At 40.3% G+C, this 18,442-nt stretch overlaps 1 protein-coding gene across 3 annotated transcripts in view; it reads left to right on the top strand.

Annotated features, from left to right (window-relative positions):
* Nucleotides 1-16,386, top strand: part of ENDOV (endonuclease V) — a 61,364-nt gene extending 44,978 nt beyond the window's left edge. For 2 of the 3 annotated variants that reach the window (XM_007482892.3, XM_016430735.2), the window contains exons 8-9: nucleotides 2,921-2,994; nucleotides 15,710-16,386. In XM_007482892.3, the coding sequence (XP_007482954.2) occupies nucleotides 2,921-2,994; nucleotides 15,710-15,860 (225 nt within the window). In that variant the 3' untranslated portion in view covers nucleotides 15,861-16,386. The remainder of the gene's footprint in view (nucleotides 1-2,920; nucleotides 2,995-15,709) is intronic. The other variant, XM_007482894.3, reaches the window with a different exon arrangement.
* The last annotated feature ends 2,056 nt before the right edge of the window (nucleotides 16,387-18,442 follow it).

Genomic DNA, 18,442 nt, shown 5'->3' with positions numbered 1-18,442 from the left:
TGTCTGAGGTTGGAAAAATATTTCACTCTGACCCAAAATTTGATTTGAGGAGTTATTTTAAAGTTGTTTTTTTGGAGAATATTTGGAGAGTTCAACTGGGTTGCTGCCTCTATTCCATTGTCTTCTGCACTTTCATTTCAGTTGGTCTTTAAAAGATGGGTAGGACTTTAAGTAGAGATGGCAGAAGGTGGACATTTTAGGTATAGAGAATAGTATGAGTAAAAGGCTTGAGGGCTGGAGAACATGAGGAATGTTCAAGAGGCAGTCCTATGTTGCTTGGCATTTAGAGAGAGTATATTGCTCAGTTACGGTGGCCCTGGGTTGGAAGGGCTTCTCAGCAAAAGATCTCACTTCATACTTGACTGAAAAAATTGAGAGAAACCATTGTAAGCTCCAAATCTACACTTCAAATCACCTCAGCCTTTTAATTGGTATCCTTTATCCAGTCTCTCTCTTCTACAGTCCTTCCTTCATAAAGCTGCCAATTTGCTATTTCTTTTTTAAAAAACAAGGATTTATTTTTCTCTTCCTCCCATCTCCCATCACCCCCCCCCCATTGAGAAAGAAATAACAACTTATATATATATAGTCAAGCAAAACAAATTCCTGCATTGCCCATGTCCAAAAAGGAATCACTTTCTTTCTTTCTTTCTTTTTTTTGAGTATGTTTCTTCTCTGTCAGTCAGTGGGTAGCATGCTTTATCATTGGTCCTCTCGAATTGGTCACTCGAGTTGGTCACTGCATCAATGAGTTTCTAAGTGTTTCAATATTGGCAAGTCAGTATTATTAAAGTATAGATCTGACTGTGTTAACTCTTCTACTCAGGAAACTTCAGTAGCTCCCATTGACTTTAGGATAAAATATAAATTTCTTGATTTGACATTTAGAATCTTTCATAAATCTGGCTACAGCTTACCTTTCCAATATGTTACTTCTAGTCCCATAGTATCACATTGTACCAAACTATACTACTTGTATTCTGTGCCTTTACAGATGCCTATATATTCTTTCTTCTCACTTCTGCCTCTTTGAATTCTTCCTTTCAAGGTGTGGCTCAGGAAGTGCTTTCTTCATTAGAACTTTGCTGATTCCCAGATTATTAGTGTCTCTTTGCATTGGCTGTCCCCAATTCCTGGAATGCTCTTGCCTCACCTTCCTTTTTTAGTTTCCCTTCCTTCTTTACAGACTCAGCTCAAATGCTCCCTTCAGCAAGACTTCCCTAGAATTGGATACAGTATTTGTACGTAGTAAACTGGGCAGATAGTCCTGATTAAAACATGGGATTTCTTGGAAAATGATAGGAAATAGAATCATATGTGGAAGGGTGGCCAGGGAGAGAAAACATTTGGATGTAAGATTAAACTTCAAAGTCATCTTTGACTCATTTTCCTTTGCTTCCCAAGTTAAATCAATCACCAAATCCCATCTCTTCTTCCTTGAAAATGCTTCATGTTTCTATTTCCTTCATGGTTTTGTGTGTGTGTGTGTGTGTGTGTGTGTGTGTGTGTGTGTGTGTGTGTGTGCGATATCTGTCTTTAGTCACAAATGGGGGATATGGAATATGCAATATGTATTGCATGAAAGCCTCAAGAGGTAGGGAAGAAGGGAGGGAGATAATCTGAATTGCAAAATGTTAGAAAACAATTGTCAAAAATTGGTTCTATGTGTAATTGAAAAAAACAAAAACTAATGTTTCTATACCCTTTCTTTCCATTCCCACTACAATCTCTGTAGTTTTTATCAACACATGTCTGGCTTGCTGCAGTAGTTTTTTACCTGGCTTTCCTGACCATAGTTTCTCCTTCCAACTGCAGTCCCTCCTGCATATTATTGCCAGGAGAATCTTCCTAAATGATAGTTATCATGTCATAAGCTTGCTTAAAATTTGTCAATGACTCTTAATCACCAACTGGATATAATCCAAATGCCCTAGTCCAGCATTCAAGAGCTTATATGATCTAATTTCAACCTGCTTTTCCATCTTTATCTCCTATAATTCTTTTTTTTTTAAACCCTTACCTTCCATCTTGGAGTCAATACTGTGTATTAGCTCCAAGGCAGAAGAGTGGTAAGGGCTAGGCAATGGGGGTCAAGTGACTTGCCTAGGGTCACACAGCTGGGAAGTGTCTGAGGCCAGATTTGAACCTAGGACCTCCCGTCTCTAGGGCTGGCTCTCAATCCACTGAGCTACCCAACTGCCCCCTCCTATAATTCTTCTATGCAAATTCCATCACTATTTTCACCTCTTGGGATTCTCTGAAGTCTGTCTTTCAAGGCCCCACTCACAAGTTAGCTCTTTTATGAAGCCTTGGCTTCATAAACTCATCCCTCCCTCCTCTAATCTCTCACTGTACTTTTCTCAGACTTCTCTTATGGCATGTAAAACATTCCTTACACAAAGGTGAATTAGTAACTAGGGTGAATTTAAGGATATCTTTAAAATACTTTATTCCAAAGACATGAACAAAAATGTTGCCAACTTTATATTTACAGAAACTATAAGTACTACATGTTTAGACTTAAATATGTAATATCTATGAAAAATGAAAAATCACCCTGTCTGTTAACTCTTTGTTGTTTTTGCATCTGTTTTATACACCAGCTTGATAGTAAGCACTTTGAAGGCAAGCACTCTTACAGTGTCTTGCACATGCTAAATACTCAATAAATATTTATTGAATGAGTGAATGAATGAATGAATGAAAATGTTGGGTAAAAACTACATTTTCTAGCTCATCTAGTCCCAGATTATACTTTTAAAAATTATCATCAAACATAAAATTGATTCAACGTGATAATCTTTCATTCGTGAATATGAGGGTTAGGGAAAGACCTGCCCCAGGAAAGAATTCAGAAAATTCAGAATTTCAGCTAGTTCACCTCTTCTTTACTCTACTGCAACTTAATCATGTATTGTAGGCAGACATTCGATCCCGAGAATATATCCGGAGGACTATTGAGCTTGCCAACTCACAAGAAGCAGAGAAAGAGAGGTAGGTATATGATGTGAATGGTAATTGCATTAAAGAGCCAGCCTGGGTTAGTGCCCATAAAGTGATATTTTTATATCTGCTTTGCCCCACCTTTCTCCATGGAAGACTGAGACTCAGAATGGGCTAAAAGGGGGAGACCAGAATAATAGAATGGAAGATTTTAGAATGGACCATACAACAACAGACTAGAAAACTCCATTGCTGGAGTCCAAATGTTAATTGTGATCACCACGGAGAGAATGAGCAGCTCAGTACACCTCCATGGTGGCAGGCAGGCCTACATGGGATCTAGAGCTAGAAGGGACTGAAGCAGTTATGTCCAGCTCCTTCATTTTATAGGAGAGGAAACTGAGTCTGAGGTTAAGTGACTTGTCCCAGGGCATATAGGTAGAATGTAGGTAGAACTATACCATAGTGCTTCTTTCCATTGCTAGCACTGCCACCAACCCACTGTATGACCTTATACAAGACAAAAACCAAAACAAAACAGTTTCTCACATCAGAAGCTTGTCTAGTCTATCCTCTGTCTTTAAGAGGACCAAACTCTCTTTATCATTTCTATTTAAATATTTCTAGGCAAAAGAGATTTACTCATTCCCCTTGATAATTTATTCCAAAGCCTTACTACCTTCTATCTTGCAGTTAATTTTCTCTGTTAAACAATTCCTAAGACAAGGTACTTTGAGTCCTGACATGAACAGTACTGTTAAGCTAAAATGTTTGCATTCTCATAGTGTTGGGTACCACACACAGTATTTATAAAAGTAAAAATTTACCCAGGGGACATTGAGCATTCTCAGAAAGGAGAAGCAGACTGTGAATGACCAAAATAAAACTCTTGCTCTGGTTGGATGAGATGAAAGTAATAGACAAGAGGGAAGACTGAACATCTTGCCTCTTATTTTTCTCCTGACTTTTCTTTTCCAGACCAGGACAATAATCCTTAGATTTGAAAGGACAGAACAAAAATAGGGAAAAAATAGGGAGTTGAAACTAAAGACAAGATGGAAGATAGTGCACCTTGTTGCCCCTAACTATCCTAAGAATACTAAAAGGACTGGCAGGTGTGATTGCTGAGCTGCTTTCAGGAATATTTGAAAGATCCTAGAGAACTGAAGAGGCACCACAGGACTCTCTTTCCTTCTTTTTTTCTTCCTTCTCTTCTTCCATCCATTCTCCTACCTTCTCTCTTCCTCCCTTTTGAGATATCATAAATTTTTCCAATTTTCAAAAAAGGAAAAAGTGGAGGTTGTACATTATAGGTTAGTGAACTTAATATAATCTAAAAATGCCCCAAAGAAATCCTCTATAATATATTCAACATCTAGACCCTGCTTGAAGACTTCCTAGGAGGAGGGGGAAACTCACCATACCATGAGGAAGCCCATTCCACTTCTGGACATCTCTAGTTGTTGAAAGAATAGCCTGACATTAAGTCTAAATTACTCCTTTGCAACTTCCACTCATTGTTCTATCTTCTGGGCCCAAATAGAAAAAGTCTATGTTCCTTTGAGTCTTTTCTAGTCTAAAAATTCTCCATTCCTTCAACTGATCCTCATATGGGATATATCCAAGGTTTTTCACCATTTTGGTAGTGCTTCCACAAACAACTCTCCAACTTAGCTATGTCTTTCATAAGCTACAGGACTTTGACCTCCAGGTGAGACCTAATTGGGCCGAGTACAATGGGACTCCCACCTCCTTGTACCTGGAAGGTTTGCCCCCTCAGTATTTAGAGTCCACTAAAACCTCCAGATTTTTTTCAGAGCAACTCATCTTACTATGCCTGCCTTGTTTTATATTCATGAAATTTATTTTTTTATGCACAAATTCAATACTTTTCATTTTTCCCTATTTAATTTCATCTTATTAGGCTTAGCCCAATGTTCTAGACTTCCATTATCCTTTTGGATCCTGACTCTGTCATCCTATGTGTTAGTTTTCAGCTTTGTAAGATCTACAAACTTGATAAGCATATATCTATGGCTTTATCCAACTTGTTGATTATATCACGCATAAAGCCCAGAACAGACCCCCCCACCCTCACCCCAGGATTTTTGACCATAAATTGTAGGGTTTGAGAAAATCCCCCCAGAATGGAGACACGGAGACAATGCAAGTAATTAAAGGATCACCGTTTATTTCTAGCTCGTGCTAGGGCTGCCCCAAAGAAGGGGGGTGCACCGGCTTGGCGGGGGGAACACCTTTTATAGTATAGGGGGCAAGCATGAAACGTTGAACAATAGGATATCGTGATTTGGCAGTTGCAGCTAGCTAAGGGGTTCACAATACAGGGAGTGTCTGCTTAGCTGCTGGAATGGTTATGCTGACTTGGGCAAGAGTTTACTCCTGGCCCCCAGAGGGAGGTTGTTCTGACCTCCTTCATTCCCCACTTCTTCTACTGTACATGAGGAATCTTCCTCATGCCACCGTATCTTCATAAGGGGATTCAGTGGGAGTCAGAGTGTGATATTGCTGGTGAAGGACCATAGTTGGACAGTATTAATGTGATCCTTGACAAAGGCTACTAGGCGATTAAGAATGCATGGAACTAGCCCTGGATGATCAGCATAAAAGCAAAGAATCCTTAGGTTACGAGGATGCAAAGGAGCAGAAGAATTTCCCTGTCAATAGTCTGCCCGAGTTTCTGGTGGTACAATGCCCATATCATCTCCCCCCATCTCCAAATATCTAGGGGAAAAGGGCGATGGTCTCAGTATTCTATAGCTTCTTCAGAGCTGAGAATGGTTGTAGCGCTGTCCTTGCCTATTGTTAGGAGTGAGGTATTGACTGTAGGCAATGTCCAGGGCTTCAGGCTGGAATAGTTGCTGAGGTTACAGTGGCATCTGGGTGACTCCCATGAGTGCTTTTACCCTAGAAGTAACTAGAGAAGTGACAAGGTTACAAATGCAAGGTTCACACATCCCACAAGAGACAGGGAGGGAAAGGCTGTGGACACAGGGTCTTTAGGGGAGTGTCCTCAGTGAATGCCTGGGTCCTTGGTAGGTTGGGACCTGCTTGGAAATCTGAAGGATGTCCAGCAACTGCTTCCCCCAATTGGCAGACAGGTCACAAGGGGGAGAGTCAGCCCTTAAGATAGAAGTGTAGAAACCAGGACAGGGGCAAAAACTAGAACACCAGAGAGAAACAGAGAAGCCAATAGACTCCATCTTCAGAAATCATCTTCTTATAGGAATAGATCCCTTTAGGAAATCGGATTCCTGAGTTGTCTGCAGAGTTGGTTTGTGATGTTTCTGTTAAAGAAAATCCTTTTTCAAAGTACACATTAACTATAAACATCTATAAACACTTGAGTAACAATATTTTACAGATATGTTTCTTTACCCCAAATTCTGGGGGGAAATTTGAGAAAGCTTTGAGCTATATTTCCAAGCTCAAGATCCAAACTTCAACTGTGGTAAATTAAGGCTACAAATACAAGTCATCTATTAATAAACTTCACCTACTTCTCAAAGTATGTTCTCTAACAATTTAAGAATTTTCAATTATTAAGGTTGTTTGAGAAATTGGAAACTTTAATTTTATAATTGGTATTATGTGCTGATTAAGGAAATTTGTCACAAAGGAAAACGCCGACAGGGAAAATATTTCCTCACGTCCCAAGGGACACATAGTGAGGGCTTCACGTACAGGCCAAAGCTATCACTGGATGATGCCATCATTGTATCACTCAAGGACTAACAACCTAGATGGTCAGAAAAGGTTCATTCCCAGGTGAGCCCAGAATATGCCTCTGTAACCATCCCAGGACATTCTTCTCTGTCCTTTGTGTACTTTGTCACCATTTAGATCCCAGAAGCCTTCTTTTTCCTTAAAAGACTAGTCTCGCCCATTACAGCTTAGAGAAATTCTGCTTACCAGCAGTCCAGAAACAAATTTCCATACCCTCAAACAAGTCTTTTATATCCCTACAAAGCTGATCACTCAATTATTCTTATGTATTTTGGCAATAATTTACATATCACACAATAAAGAATATGAATGCTGAATTGAGTAGCTCCATAGTAATATAAATCAGAGCTGTATCATCTCTTGGACCTAGGCCATCTGAAAGACTTAAGACAAGGCCATACAGGAATCACCTCAGGGTAACTGTCCAGAGAAATTATAAAATCATATGTTATTTTCCCACAACACATACATTAATTTTTGAAATTATCCCTAGGTCAGGGATCCAATATAAGAGTAGAACATCTATCTGTTTTCTTTCACCTCCCTACTCATCTTAAGTTCTATCACAGTGGTTGTCAATTCTGTGAGGTCCCTATTTCATTCCCTAAGTATCAGTGTGGAACAGTTATAAGCACTCCTTTCTCCTTCCTGTGTGCAAGGAAGGGGTTAATAGCTGATGAGCAATTTGTCCTAAGGCTGCTTGGCTCGATTTAGGTTTTAACCGTGTCCCATCCTTCTTTAACAAGTTAGCTTAGCTTACCACAATTTAAAATTTTGAATGTATCAAACCCCCTTCATAATAATTTACTCTCAGTGGATCATAGTTTGAACTCCACAACTTCCAAATAACTTTGATTAAGTCCTTTAGCAATCTTTCAGTGTGTAACCAAACTGAAGTTCAAAGCATTTACCTGTACTCCTCTCAAACCTCTGTCTAAAGTAGATTAGAACCTCCAGTTTAGTTTTCTTTTAGCTCAAAATATTACCATATACCTGATTAAATTCCATCAACATTATTCCAATTTATAATTTGTTGTATCTATTTCACACTAGAATTCATAGCATCAACTAGCATCTCTATCTATTACTCTTATTTCTTCTGGCTCCTCTTCTTTACCATTATTGTAAGTAGAGGAAAGGTACTGTACTGAATTGTATTTAATCCTCATGACAAGCTCTTCTTGATTTCAGGGCTGGTCAAATTTGTCTTGTTAAGGACATACAGTTTGCATATCATATGCCCTTAACCTTTTTAGGTGGAACACTTAATTCTCTCTATAGTACAAATGCACACATAATTTGTATCTGAATACATGTTCATCTCTAGATCACAAATTCCTTCCTATACATCATGCACATTTTTAAACACAATTCATATAACCTTAGTCAAAGACAACAGTTTAGAAATTCCCTCTTTTGCAAAATACCAAACTCTTAATACTTGTATTATTAAATCCCATGCACAGATTAGCCACTTTAAAAACTTCTTGTGTGTCAGTCATATGATTTCTTATTGCTAGTTCTTTTTTCTTTTTTAAACCCTTACCTTTCATCTTGGAGTCAATACTCTGTATTGGCTCCAAGGCAGAAGAGTGATAAAGGCTAGGCAATGGGGGTCAAGTGACTTGCTGAGGGTCACATAGCTGGGAAGTGTCTGAGGCCAGATTTGAACCTAGGACCTCCTGTCTTTAGGCTTGGCTCTCAAGCCGCTGAGCTACCCAGCTGCCCCCTAACATCTGATTTTTAAAAATCCCAAGTTTAAATTCTAGAATAAGTTCTTTTCAACAATATAACAACTTTTTCTGGATGACTTAAACCATTATGCATTGCTCAGCTATTTAACATGAGAGAAAACAGGTAAAACAAACAAACAAAAAACCCTGGAATCATCGGCCTGACTCTTCGGATGGGGAGGGCTGTTGTGGGAGAAGGGGGGTTGTTCTCGGGGTTAGGGGAAATGGGCCTTCCTCGTCCCCTCCTCCGATGTGCAGGAGGGGGGTAGGTGGTGGAGCCACGGCTTCGTTAGCATTGGGAGGAAGGAGAGGGGGAAACCCAGAGACGTTCCAGGTCATTAACCCCTTTGATCTCCACAGAGAGATTGTGATCCCTGATTTTAAAGTCAGGCCAATGAGCTAAAACTAGGAGCAGGGGAGTAGAGGGAACCTGGCTCATTTTTAGGGCTATAGAGACACAGATAACAAAAAGAACAAGACAGACAAAGAGACAGACAGCAGGTTCTCCAGAGAAACAAATAGTACGAGGGTCTCTTATTTTTACGATAGCCAATTGTATTGGTTTGATGGACGAGACCCAGGATGCCAGTCTGGGTTAACCCAGAAATCTAGTCTGTGCACGTTCGGAATCTCGCAGCTGGGCTCCAAGCCCCAGGGAACATCAACCCCTCACAGACAGGTTTCAAGCCCCAGGGGACTCCAACCCCTGTAACTGATCGGTGCCCTAGTTCCAAACTAGGCAGAGGGACTCAAACCTCCCAGTATTCCAGGCAAAAGTTTCAAACAAGAATTTCTGGCCCCCCTGATATTTCAGGCAGAAATACTTGGCATCACAGACAAAAATTCCTGGCAGTAATACAAACTCAACCATTCATCACCAAATTCCTTCCCAGTCTTTCTAGCCTCGCCCCTCATGGGACACAGGAACCTCGTATTAAGCTGGTCTACCCTCACACACAGGTAGGACTAGAGACTTTAGCCTTGGGACTTGGCATAGGTCATCTCTGTCAGCCAGCCCTTCATAAAAGACCATTTGCACATTCAGTCACACATTGCTACTGCCCACACTAACCCTAACCTGGTGTCCATGTTCCGGTGGTCCACTCATGGAGGATTCCCGGCCAATGCACCAAATGTAGGGTTTGAGAAAATCCCCCAAGAATGGAGATATGGAGACAATGCAAGTAATCAAAGGATCACCATTTATTTCTAGCACGCACTAGGGCTGCCCCAAAGAAGTGGGGCATGCCGGCTTGGCTGGGGGAACACCTTTTATAGTATAGGGGGCTAGCATGAAATGTTGAACAATAGAATATCGTGATTGGCAGTTGCAGCTAACTGAGGGGTTCACAATACAGGAAGTGTCTGCTTAGCTGCTGCTAACTTGGGCAAGAGTTTACTCCTGGCCCCCAGAGGGAGGTTGCTCTGACCTCCTTCAAAATCTTCTGCTCTACTGACATAGAACATTAACAACTCTTTTCTGAGACTGGCCATCCAGCCAGTGTTGTATCTAGGGGCAGCTAGGTGGCTCAGTGTAAAAAGAGACAGGCTGGGAGATGGGAGGTCTTGGGTTCATACTAGCTTTGTAACCCTGGAAATGTCACTTAAACCCAGTTGCCTAGAGCTTACCATTCTTATGCTTTGTAACTGATACTCAGTGTCCATTTTAAGGCAGAAAGTTTTTTTTAATCCTGAATCTACTTTGATTGTATTATTGTCTAATTCACATATCTCCATCTTCATTGCAAGAATAGGATAATATCAAAAAGAGCTAAAGCTTTGCTACAAATGAGGTAAACCATGTCCACAGTATCTCCCTCATCTATTAGTTTAGTAATCCTGTCAAAAGAAAATGAGGTTAGTTGTGTATGACTTGTTCATGATGAAACCATGCTGCTTTTTGTAATTATTTATTTACCGACATCTATTTAATAATTAATTCTAGAATTTTCTCAGGAATTGAATTCTTTTTTTTATTTGTTTTTGATTTTTAAATTTTATAATATTTTATTTGATCATTTCCATGCATTATTCATTAAAGACAAAGATCATTTTCTTTTCCTCCTCCCTACCCCCCGTAGCCGATGTGATTCCACTGGGTGTCACATGTGTTCTTGATTCGAACCCATTGCCATGTTGTTAATATTTGCATTAGAGTGTCCGTTTAGTTTGTTTAGATTTAGTGTTCTCCTCTGTCATATACCCTCAACCGCAGGTCAGTTGCTAGTCCTAGTCAGGCAGTTGCTTTTCCTCGGTGTTTCTACTCCCACAGTTTGTCCTCTGCTTATGAATAGTGTTTTTTCTCCTAGATCCCTGCAGATTGTTCAGGGACATTACACTGCCACTATTGGAGAAGTCCATTACGTTCGATTATACCACAGTGTATTAGTCTCTGTGTACAATGTTCTCCTGGTTCTGCTCCTCTCACTCTGCATCACTTCCTGGAGGTTGTTCCAGTCTCCATGGAACTCCTCCACTTTATTATTCCTTTTAGCACAATAGTATTCCATCACCAACATATACCACAATTTGTTCAGCCATTCCCCAATTGATGGGCATCCCCTCGTTTTCCAATTTTTGGCCACCACAAAGAGCTCAGCTATGAATATTTTTGTACAAGTCTTTTTGTCCCTTATCTCTTTGGGGTACAAACCCAGCAGTGCTATGGCTGGATCAAAGGGTAGATATTCTTTTGTCGCCCTTTGGGCATAGTTCCAAATTGCCCTCCGGAATGGCTGGATCAGTTCACAACTCCACCAGCAATGAATTAATGTCCCTACTTTGCCACATCCCCTCCAGCATTCATTACTTTCCTCTGCTGTCATGTTAGCCAATCTGCTAGGTGTGAGGTGATACCTCAGAGTTGTTTTGATTTGCATCTCTCTGATTATAAGAGATTTAGAACTCTTCTTCATGTGCTTATTAATAGTTTTGATTTCTTTATCTGAAAACTGCCTATCCATGTCCCTTGCCCATTTATCAATTGGAGAATGACTTTGCTTTTTGTACAATTGCTTTAGCTCTTTATAAATTTGAGTAATTAAACCTTTGTCAGAGGTTTTTATGAAGATTTTTTCCCAATTTGTTGTTTTCCTTCTGATTTTAGTTACATTAGTTTTGTTTGCAAAAGCTTTTTAATTTGATGTAGTCGAAATTATTTATTTTACATTTTGTGATTCTTTCTATGTCTTGCTTGGTTTTAAAGTCTTTCCCCTCCCAAAGGTCTGACATGTATACATACTATTCTGTGTTTACCCAATTTACTTATGGTTTCCTTCTTTATGTTTAAGTCATTCACCCATTTTGAATTTATCTTGGTGTAGGGTGTGAGGTGTTGATCAATTCCTAATCTCTCCCACACTGTCTTCCAATTTTCCCAGCAGTTTTTATCAAATCGTGGATTTTTGTCCCAAAAGCTGGGATCTTTGGGTTTATCGTATATTCTTAAATTCTTCAGCCTATGGTGTTCAGATTCTGTTCTCTTCCCTTTCTTGAAAAATTGAGACATTTGCTCTTCTCCAGACTTAATTTTCTGTAATTCACCTAGGATTGCTAGTGGTTCAGTAATCACATCCACCAGTTCTTTCAGTACCTGAGCACAATTAGACCATTTGACTTGACTTTATTAAGGGAAACTAGGTGCTATCTTACTCTCTTCCTCCTTATTGTGTATCATCTCCATGTTAGTTGTGTTTGTTCAGTTATTTCCTGCTCACAAGCCATTCTCTTTAACAGAGAAATAAGCAAAATAAAAATTGAGCTGCTCTACTTTGACTCTGGTGTTAATTATCATCCTATCTTTCCCAAGAAAAGTTCTTATCCCTTTTTCACCCAATGGAGCTAATACCCCCCCCCCCCTTTTTTGTTGTCCTTAGCTTTCCCTGTCAGCCTCAGCTCATTTGGAGCATTAGCTCCAAATGACATTTGACATTAATTTTATAGGAATTTGCCATGCTCTCACATTCCTTCTATTACCTAGCCTTCTTTCTTCTATATATTTCTCTTTAAAATGTAATTTGTGGGGTAGCTGGGTAGCTCAGTGGATTGAGAGCCAGGCCTAGAGATGGGAGGTCCTAAATTCAAATTTGGCCTCAGACACTTCCTAGCTGTGTAACCCTGGGCAAGTCACTTGACCCCCATTGCCTAGCCCTTACCACTCTTATGCCTTAGAACCAATACATAGTCTTGATTCTAAGGTGGAAGGTAAGGGTTTTTAAGAAAATAAATAAAATGTAATTTGCTTGGTGAATTCCCTTTATTTCCACATCCTTCTCTCCAAATAAAAACTGTTTTTCTTCAATTTAATTATTTCTCTTTATGTTTTTAAGATTTAATTTTTAGTCAGTTCCTATTCATACTGGTTACTTCTCCTGTAAGCATTTTAGTCTATTGGATCCTACCTATCTTTCCTCATGTTTTCTCAAAATATGTTTTTTGAAGTATGTTTTCTCAAAATCATTTCAGACTTTGCCTAGATTTCCTCCCCTTTTCTATTGTAAAATCTAGGAGGCACTAGTCACCTCTCTGCAGGCTTTTCTTCATTTCTACCTTGGCAACCAGTTTCTTCCTGTTATTTTGATTGATATATAAAATAGAAATTCTGAAGTTATAAGATCCAAATTGTTGCCCTCTTTTCTTTCCCTCTCTGAGATGGTAAGCCACTTTATCTGGGTTATACATGTGTGATCATGCAAAGCATATTTCCATATTGGTCATATTGTAAGAGAATACTCATACAAAACAACCCCCCCCAACAAAAATATAAATAAATAAAATAAAATTGAAAATAGTATGCTTTTGTCTGCTTTCAGACTCTATTCACTTGTTTCTCTGGATATGGATAACATTCTTTGTCATGTCTTTCAGAATAGTCTTGGATCATTCATTGTATTGCTGAAAATAGCTAAGTCTTTCATAGTTGATCATCATACAATATTGCTGTTACTGTGTACAGTGTTCTCTTGGTTCTACTTATTTCACTCAGCATCATTTTTTTCTGAAATCATCCTGCTCATTATTTCTTATATCACAATAGAATCCCATCACAGTTATATACCACATATACCACAATTTGTTTATCTATTTCTCCAATTGATGGACATCTCTTCAATTTCCAATTCTTTGCCACCACAAAAAGAGCAGCTATAAATATTTTTGTACAAATAAGTCCTCTTCCTTTTTTGGGAATATCTTTGGGATATAGATCTAATAGTGGTATTACTGGATCAAAGGGTATGCATAGTTTTATAGCCCTTTGGGCATAATTCCAATTTGCTCTCTAGAATGGTTGGATCAATTCACAACATCAATGCATTAGTGTCCCAATTTTCTCACATCTCCTGAAACATTTATCACTTCTTTACTGTCTTTCATATTAGCTAATCTGATAGGTATGAGGTGGTACCTTAGAGTTGTTTTAATTTGCATTTCTCTAATCAATAGTGATTTAGAACAATTTTTAATATCATCATAGATAGCTTTGATTTCTTCAACTGAAAACTGCTTGTTTATATCCTTTGGCCATTTGTCAATTAGGGACTGCTTATATCTCAAGATATGATACCTCTATTGGAGAGACTGAATGCTTATCTACTTATATATTTGATACAATTCTCTATATTTTTGATAAATGAGAATTTTGCTACAAAAAATTCCCCCAGTTTTTGTTTTTCTTCTAATCTTGGTTGCATTGAGTTTGTTTGTACAAAACTTTTAAATTCAATATAACTAAAATTATTAACTTTACATATTATAATACTCTTTTTCTCATTTAGTCATAAATGCATAGATGTAACAGGTAAACTATTCCATACTCCCCTAATTTGCTTATGGTATCACCTTTTATGTCTAAATCATTTACTCATTTTTACCTCATCTTGGCTTAAGGTATGAGATATTGGTCTATAGTTTCTACCATATAGAATATATTCTTGAAATAACTGGCATATATTTCCTGTGTTTATGCATGTGCGTGTCCCCTCTCTGCTGATGTAATAATCTATAGAAAAGCATATGTGGATCTCTCATGTTATTGTCATTTATTTTCCTATGCTATTTAGTAAAATGTTTTTACATTGAAAAAAATAACAGGGGTAGCTAGTAGCTCAGTGGATTGAGAGTCAGGCCCAGAGATGGGAGGTCCTGGGTTCAAATGTGGACTCAGACTACCTAGCTGTGTGACCCTGGGCAAGTCACTTAACCCCCATTACCTAGCTCTTCCCACTCTTCTGTCTTGGAATCAATACACAGTATTGATTCCAAGATGGAAGGTAAGGGTTTTAAAAAAATTATATAAGGATGGTTAGTGAATATATAGATCCAGAAGAGGAAGTAGGATCCCAAAGACAGAGCAGAACTTCCTTAAGAACAAGTAATTGCAATTGCCATATTTTTTTTGAAAATCATTGATAAACTGTAGCATCCAAGATGGTAAAAGGTCATAAGGGCATTCTATATGAAGACAATAATATAACTAACATTTGTCTTGCTTTAAACTACATAATGCTTTTTATACGTGCTCTCACATAAAGATTAATCGAAGGAACTGGGGATATTTAGCTTGAATTAAAGAGGACCTAGACATGATAACTCTTTCTAATGAAAGATTTCATATGGAGGAGACATTAGGTTTGTTCTGCTTGGCTCCAGAAGGCAGAACTAACAGTATTTTACTAATTTACTATTATTAACTACTAGCTGGGGCATGTAGATGGTGCAAATCCAGCCTCAGACACTTATGAATTGTGTGACCCTGGGCAAGCCACTTACCTCCTGTTTGCCTCAGTTTCTCTTCTGTGAAATTAGGACTCCGTGAAGAAGGAAATGCAAACCATTCCAGTATCTTTGCCAAAAAAGGTAAAGCTTTGTCCATAGAGTCACAGAGAATTGTCCCTGCCTGAACAACAACCATTACTGCTACTAATTTTACTAATTATTAATCAATTTACTAATAGAAATTTCATAGGTAGATTTCAGTCCCCTGTAAGAAAGAACTTCTATTGGAAAGTATTGTAGAGGGAATTCCTGCCCAGGGATGAGTAAGACCAGCCCTTCGAGACCCCCTCCATGACTCAGCCATCCCTAGGTTGTGTCCATGCTGCAGGCCCAACCCATCCGTTCTGCTGGCCGCAATCTCCTCAGGGCTGGCTGGCCTGAATTTCTGAAACTCCCAAGTTCTTTTCATTTTCCATCAGACAGATTGAGTAAAGGTCCCCAGATGCCACTGTGCTCTGGCTTCCTGGGGACAGCTCTCAGGTGTCCTTGTGTTCTTTTCTGGCACTTCTTTTCAGGGGTCCCCAGAGGCAGAGAGAGATGCAGAGCCCAACTGTATCCCCTGCAAGAGTCTTACAAGAGTCTGCAGGAGAGGAGAGACCCTCAGAGAATCCCTGCCCAGGGCAGAGCTACGAGATCCTGGGACAGTCCTCTGAGGCCCCGTCCTAGTGAGCCAGAGGTGAAAGGAGAGCGGAGCTGGCGTGGATGCTGTGAAAATTCCGGAACTCCGAGTGTGTGTGATGTGGCCAAGCTAGCTTTTCCTTAGAGGGGATGGAGGTGGCCCTTGAGCCTGAACTGGATGAACCGCTGTCATCTCCTGGGGGGTGAGGGTGGGGGGTTAAGGACAGAGAGCCAGGGCCGGGAAGGAAGCCGTGCACAGCTGCCCTTCCCCTGTGATGGTGGAAGTAGTAACCCCTTGTGTTACTTTTTAAGCGCTGGGTGACTTCGGTGGACTCATTTCATTTTAATTCTGAACTGGAAGCCCCAGCCTGCCAGCCTCAAACACACACTAACACCATCCTGCCTGTGGTCACGCAGCCGTAGGAACAGCCAGTCCATGTGTTCGGCAGAAGACAGATTTCAAGAAGGCAGAGAGCCAACCTCTCTCTGGAAAACTTGTGAGGCTTTTTCATTTGGAGACAAGAAATGGGACTCACTTGTAAAAGAAAAAACTCGAATAAAAAAAAAGACTTTGCTCCTGGCTTTCCATTTGTTATCTCCCAGAGTGGGTGGCCCAGACCTTTCTGCCTCTTGCCCAACTCCCTACCACACCACGGATTAGCTCCAACCCATTCCCCAAGTCTGGCCCATCTCTGGCATCTCCTCTCCAGAGGGGGAGGGGAGGAGAGAGTTACCTAATCCCCAGCTCTTGCTGGTTCCAATCGACTGAAAGAGGGTGCCGTGGGTGGGTGGGAAACACAGAGGATTGCTGCACCTGCCAGCAATCTGCTCAATGAATCAAGGCCTGATCTTTGCTACCTGGGAATGGGCTTCTGGGTACTGTGAGAGGGAAGCCAGTTCAGCTGCCCTGGACGGGCAGATGGCACAGTCCTAGCCGGGGAGGGCCACTCTCACTCCTGCTTCTTTCTCTGGTGGCTCTAAGTATTCTGTTCTCCCCACCTTGCATGGCCCAGTCGCAGAGTCCTGGCTCCAGAACTTACCTCCAAGTACAAACTTAGTTTTGCTTTTGTAGTTTTGCCCAGAGCTTCCCTGGACCAGATAAACAGAAAGATTAATAACCTGCCCTGATGCCTGAAATAGCTGCATCCACCATCTTGGGGTTGTTTTATCACCCCAAGAGGCAGACTAGAAGAAATCACCCAAATGAAGGGTGCGAAGGTGGGCTGCTGATGCTGGGGAGGCAGGGCCAGAGGAAAAGGGAAAACTCTCTTTGAGGAGCTCAGTGCCAGCAGCTGGTGCCTGTGCTCAGCAGCCTACCACCCTTCATGTTAACTGCCAAGCAAAGAGTGAGAGAGCTCTGATCTCCAGAATCCACAGTGCCTGCCCTGCCAGCCTGGAGCTACAGAGCTTTGGCTTTGTGCAGTGAGGTTTGCCTGCATTCCCTGCTCCCCAAAGAGCTGAAACTGCTCTGTTTCTCCTGTATTCTTTATAACTCCATGTCCCAGTTTTACTCTTAATGAATAATGCTTATATTTTTATAGCTGTTCTCCTAGGAGCATCGAGAAGTTTGTGTTGAGTTTTTTTGTTTATTTGTTTAAATTTTCATCTTTGACTCTTCATTCTAACCTCCCTGGGATGAATGGTTTTATGAGCTTCATTTAACAGATGGGGAAACTGAGAACCAGGGAAGAAGACTTGCCTGAGACCCTATATAAAGTAGCTGCTGGATCTGGGGTTTTGATTCCACCTCCAGTGTTCTCTTCATTTTGGCACTTAAAAAAATTTTTTTTAAATGAAGTTTAATAATGGGAAGGGATCTATTTTGTTGTCTTTAAAAATAGACTCCCCAGTGGCCTGGAGAAACAGGAGAAAATGAAGGGAAATTTTGTGTTTAGGGAATGCTACTTGCTGTTCCCATTTTCTCCTTTTTCCTGGATTTCTCAGTCATTCTTTTGTGATGCCTTTTTTGCTGGTTGTGGAGGAGATGGAAAGGCTAAGTTTGAGCCTTTTTTTTTTTTGAGTACTATTTCTCCTCCCAGATTTAACAAACAAGTGAAGTTGCCTTCACAGCCCTACTTGGGAACTGGGAAAATAGTCGTGAAAAGTCCATCTCTTATGTTTGTGATAAGAAATCGGTCTCACAGATGCCCCTAAAGCCTCCTTCACTTCCCTTATAAGTCTTTCCTTAGGCTTCAAGGAGCTTATGTGTCTGGGGGAATCCTGCCCCTCTCAAGGCAATGGATGTCTTGGTTCAGCTTTTTACCCTGTGCAGCATCATGTCTTCCATATCACCTACAGGAACACATTCTGCCATTCACCTGGTGGCACCCTCCTTTTCTTTCCTTGGTACTTTCCCTAATCCCACTGCCCCCTCTACTTTGCTTCTGCTCTCCTCCATTCTTCCTTTTGTCCTCCTATCCTCTCCTTTCCTGTCTTCTCTCACTTCTCCCTTCCATCCTTCTCTATTTCTCCTTTCTTCCCTCCAGCTCTCTCCTTCTGCCTTCTCTTCCTGAGATACTGTAAGTAAACATAATAGTTAATAGTTGAATTTCACTTTAATATTTGAAAAGCACTTTACATCCATTATCTTATATAAGGAAATAGAAAAAGGTCAGGAATTTCCAAGAAGC

The sequence above is a fragment of the Monodelphis domestica genome, chromosome 2, assembly GCF_027887165.1.
Source record: "Monodelphis domestica isolate mMonDom1 chromosome 2, mMonDom1.pri, whole genome shotgun sequence".
NCBI classification, from domain to species: domain Eukaryota; kingdom Metazoa; phylum Chordata; class Mammalia; order Didelphimorphia; family Didelphidae; genus Monodelphis; species Monodelphis domestica.
Note: the sequence above shows the minus strand (reverse complement) of the source record. Positions and strands in the feature narration are given on the sequence as shown.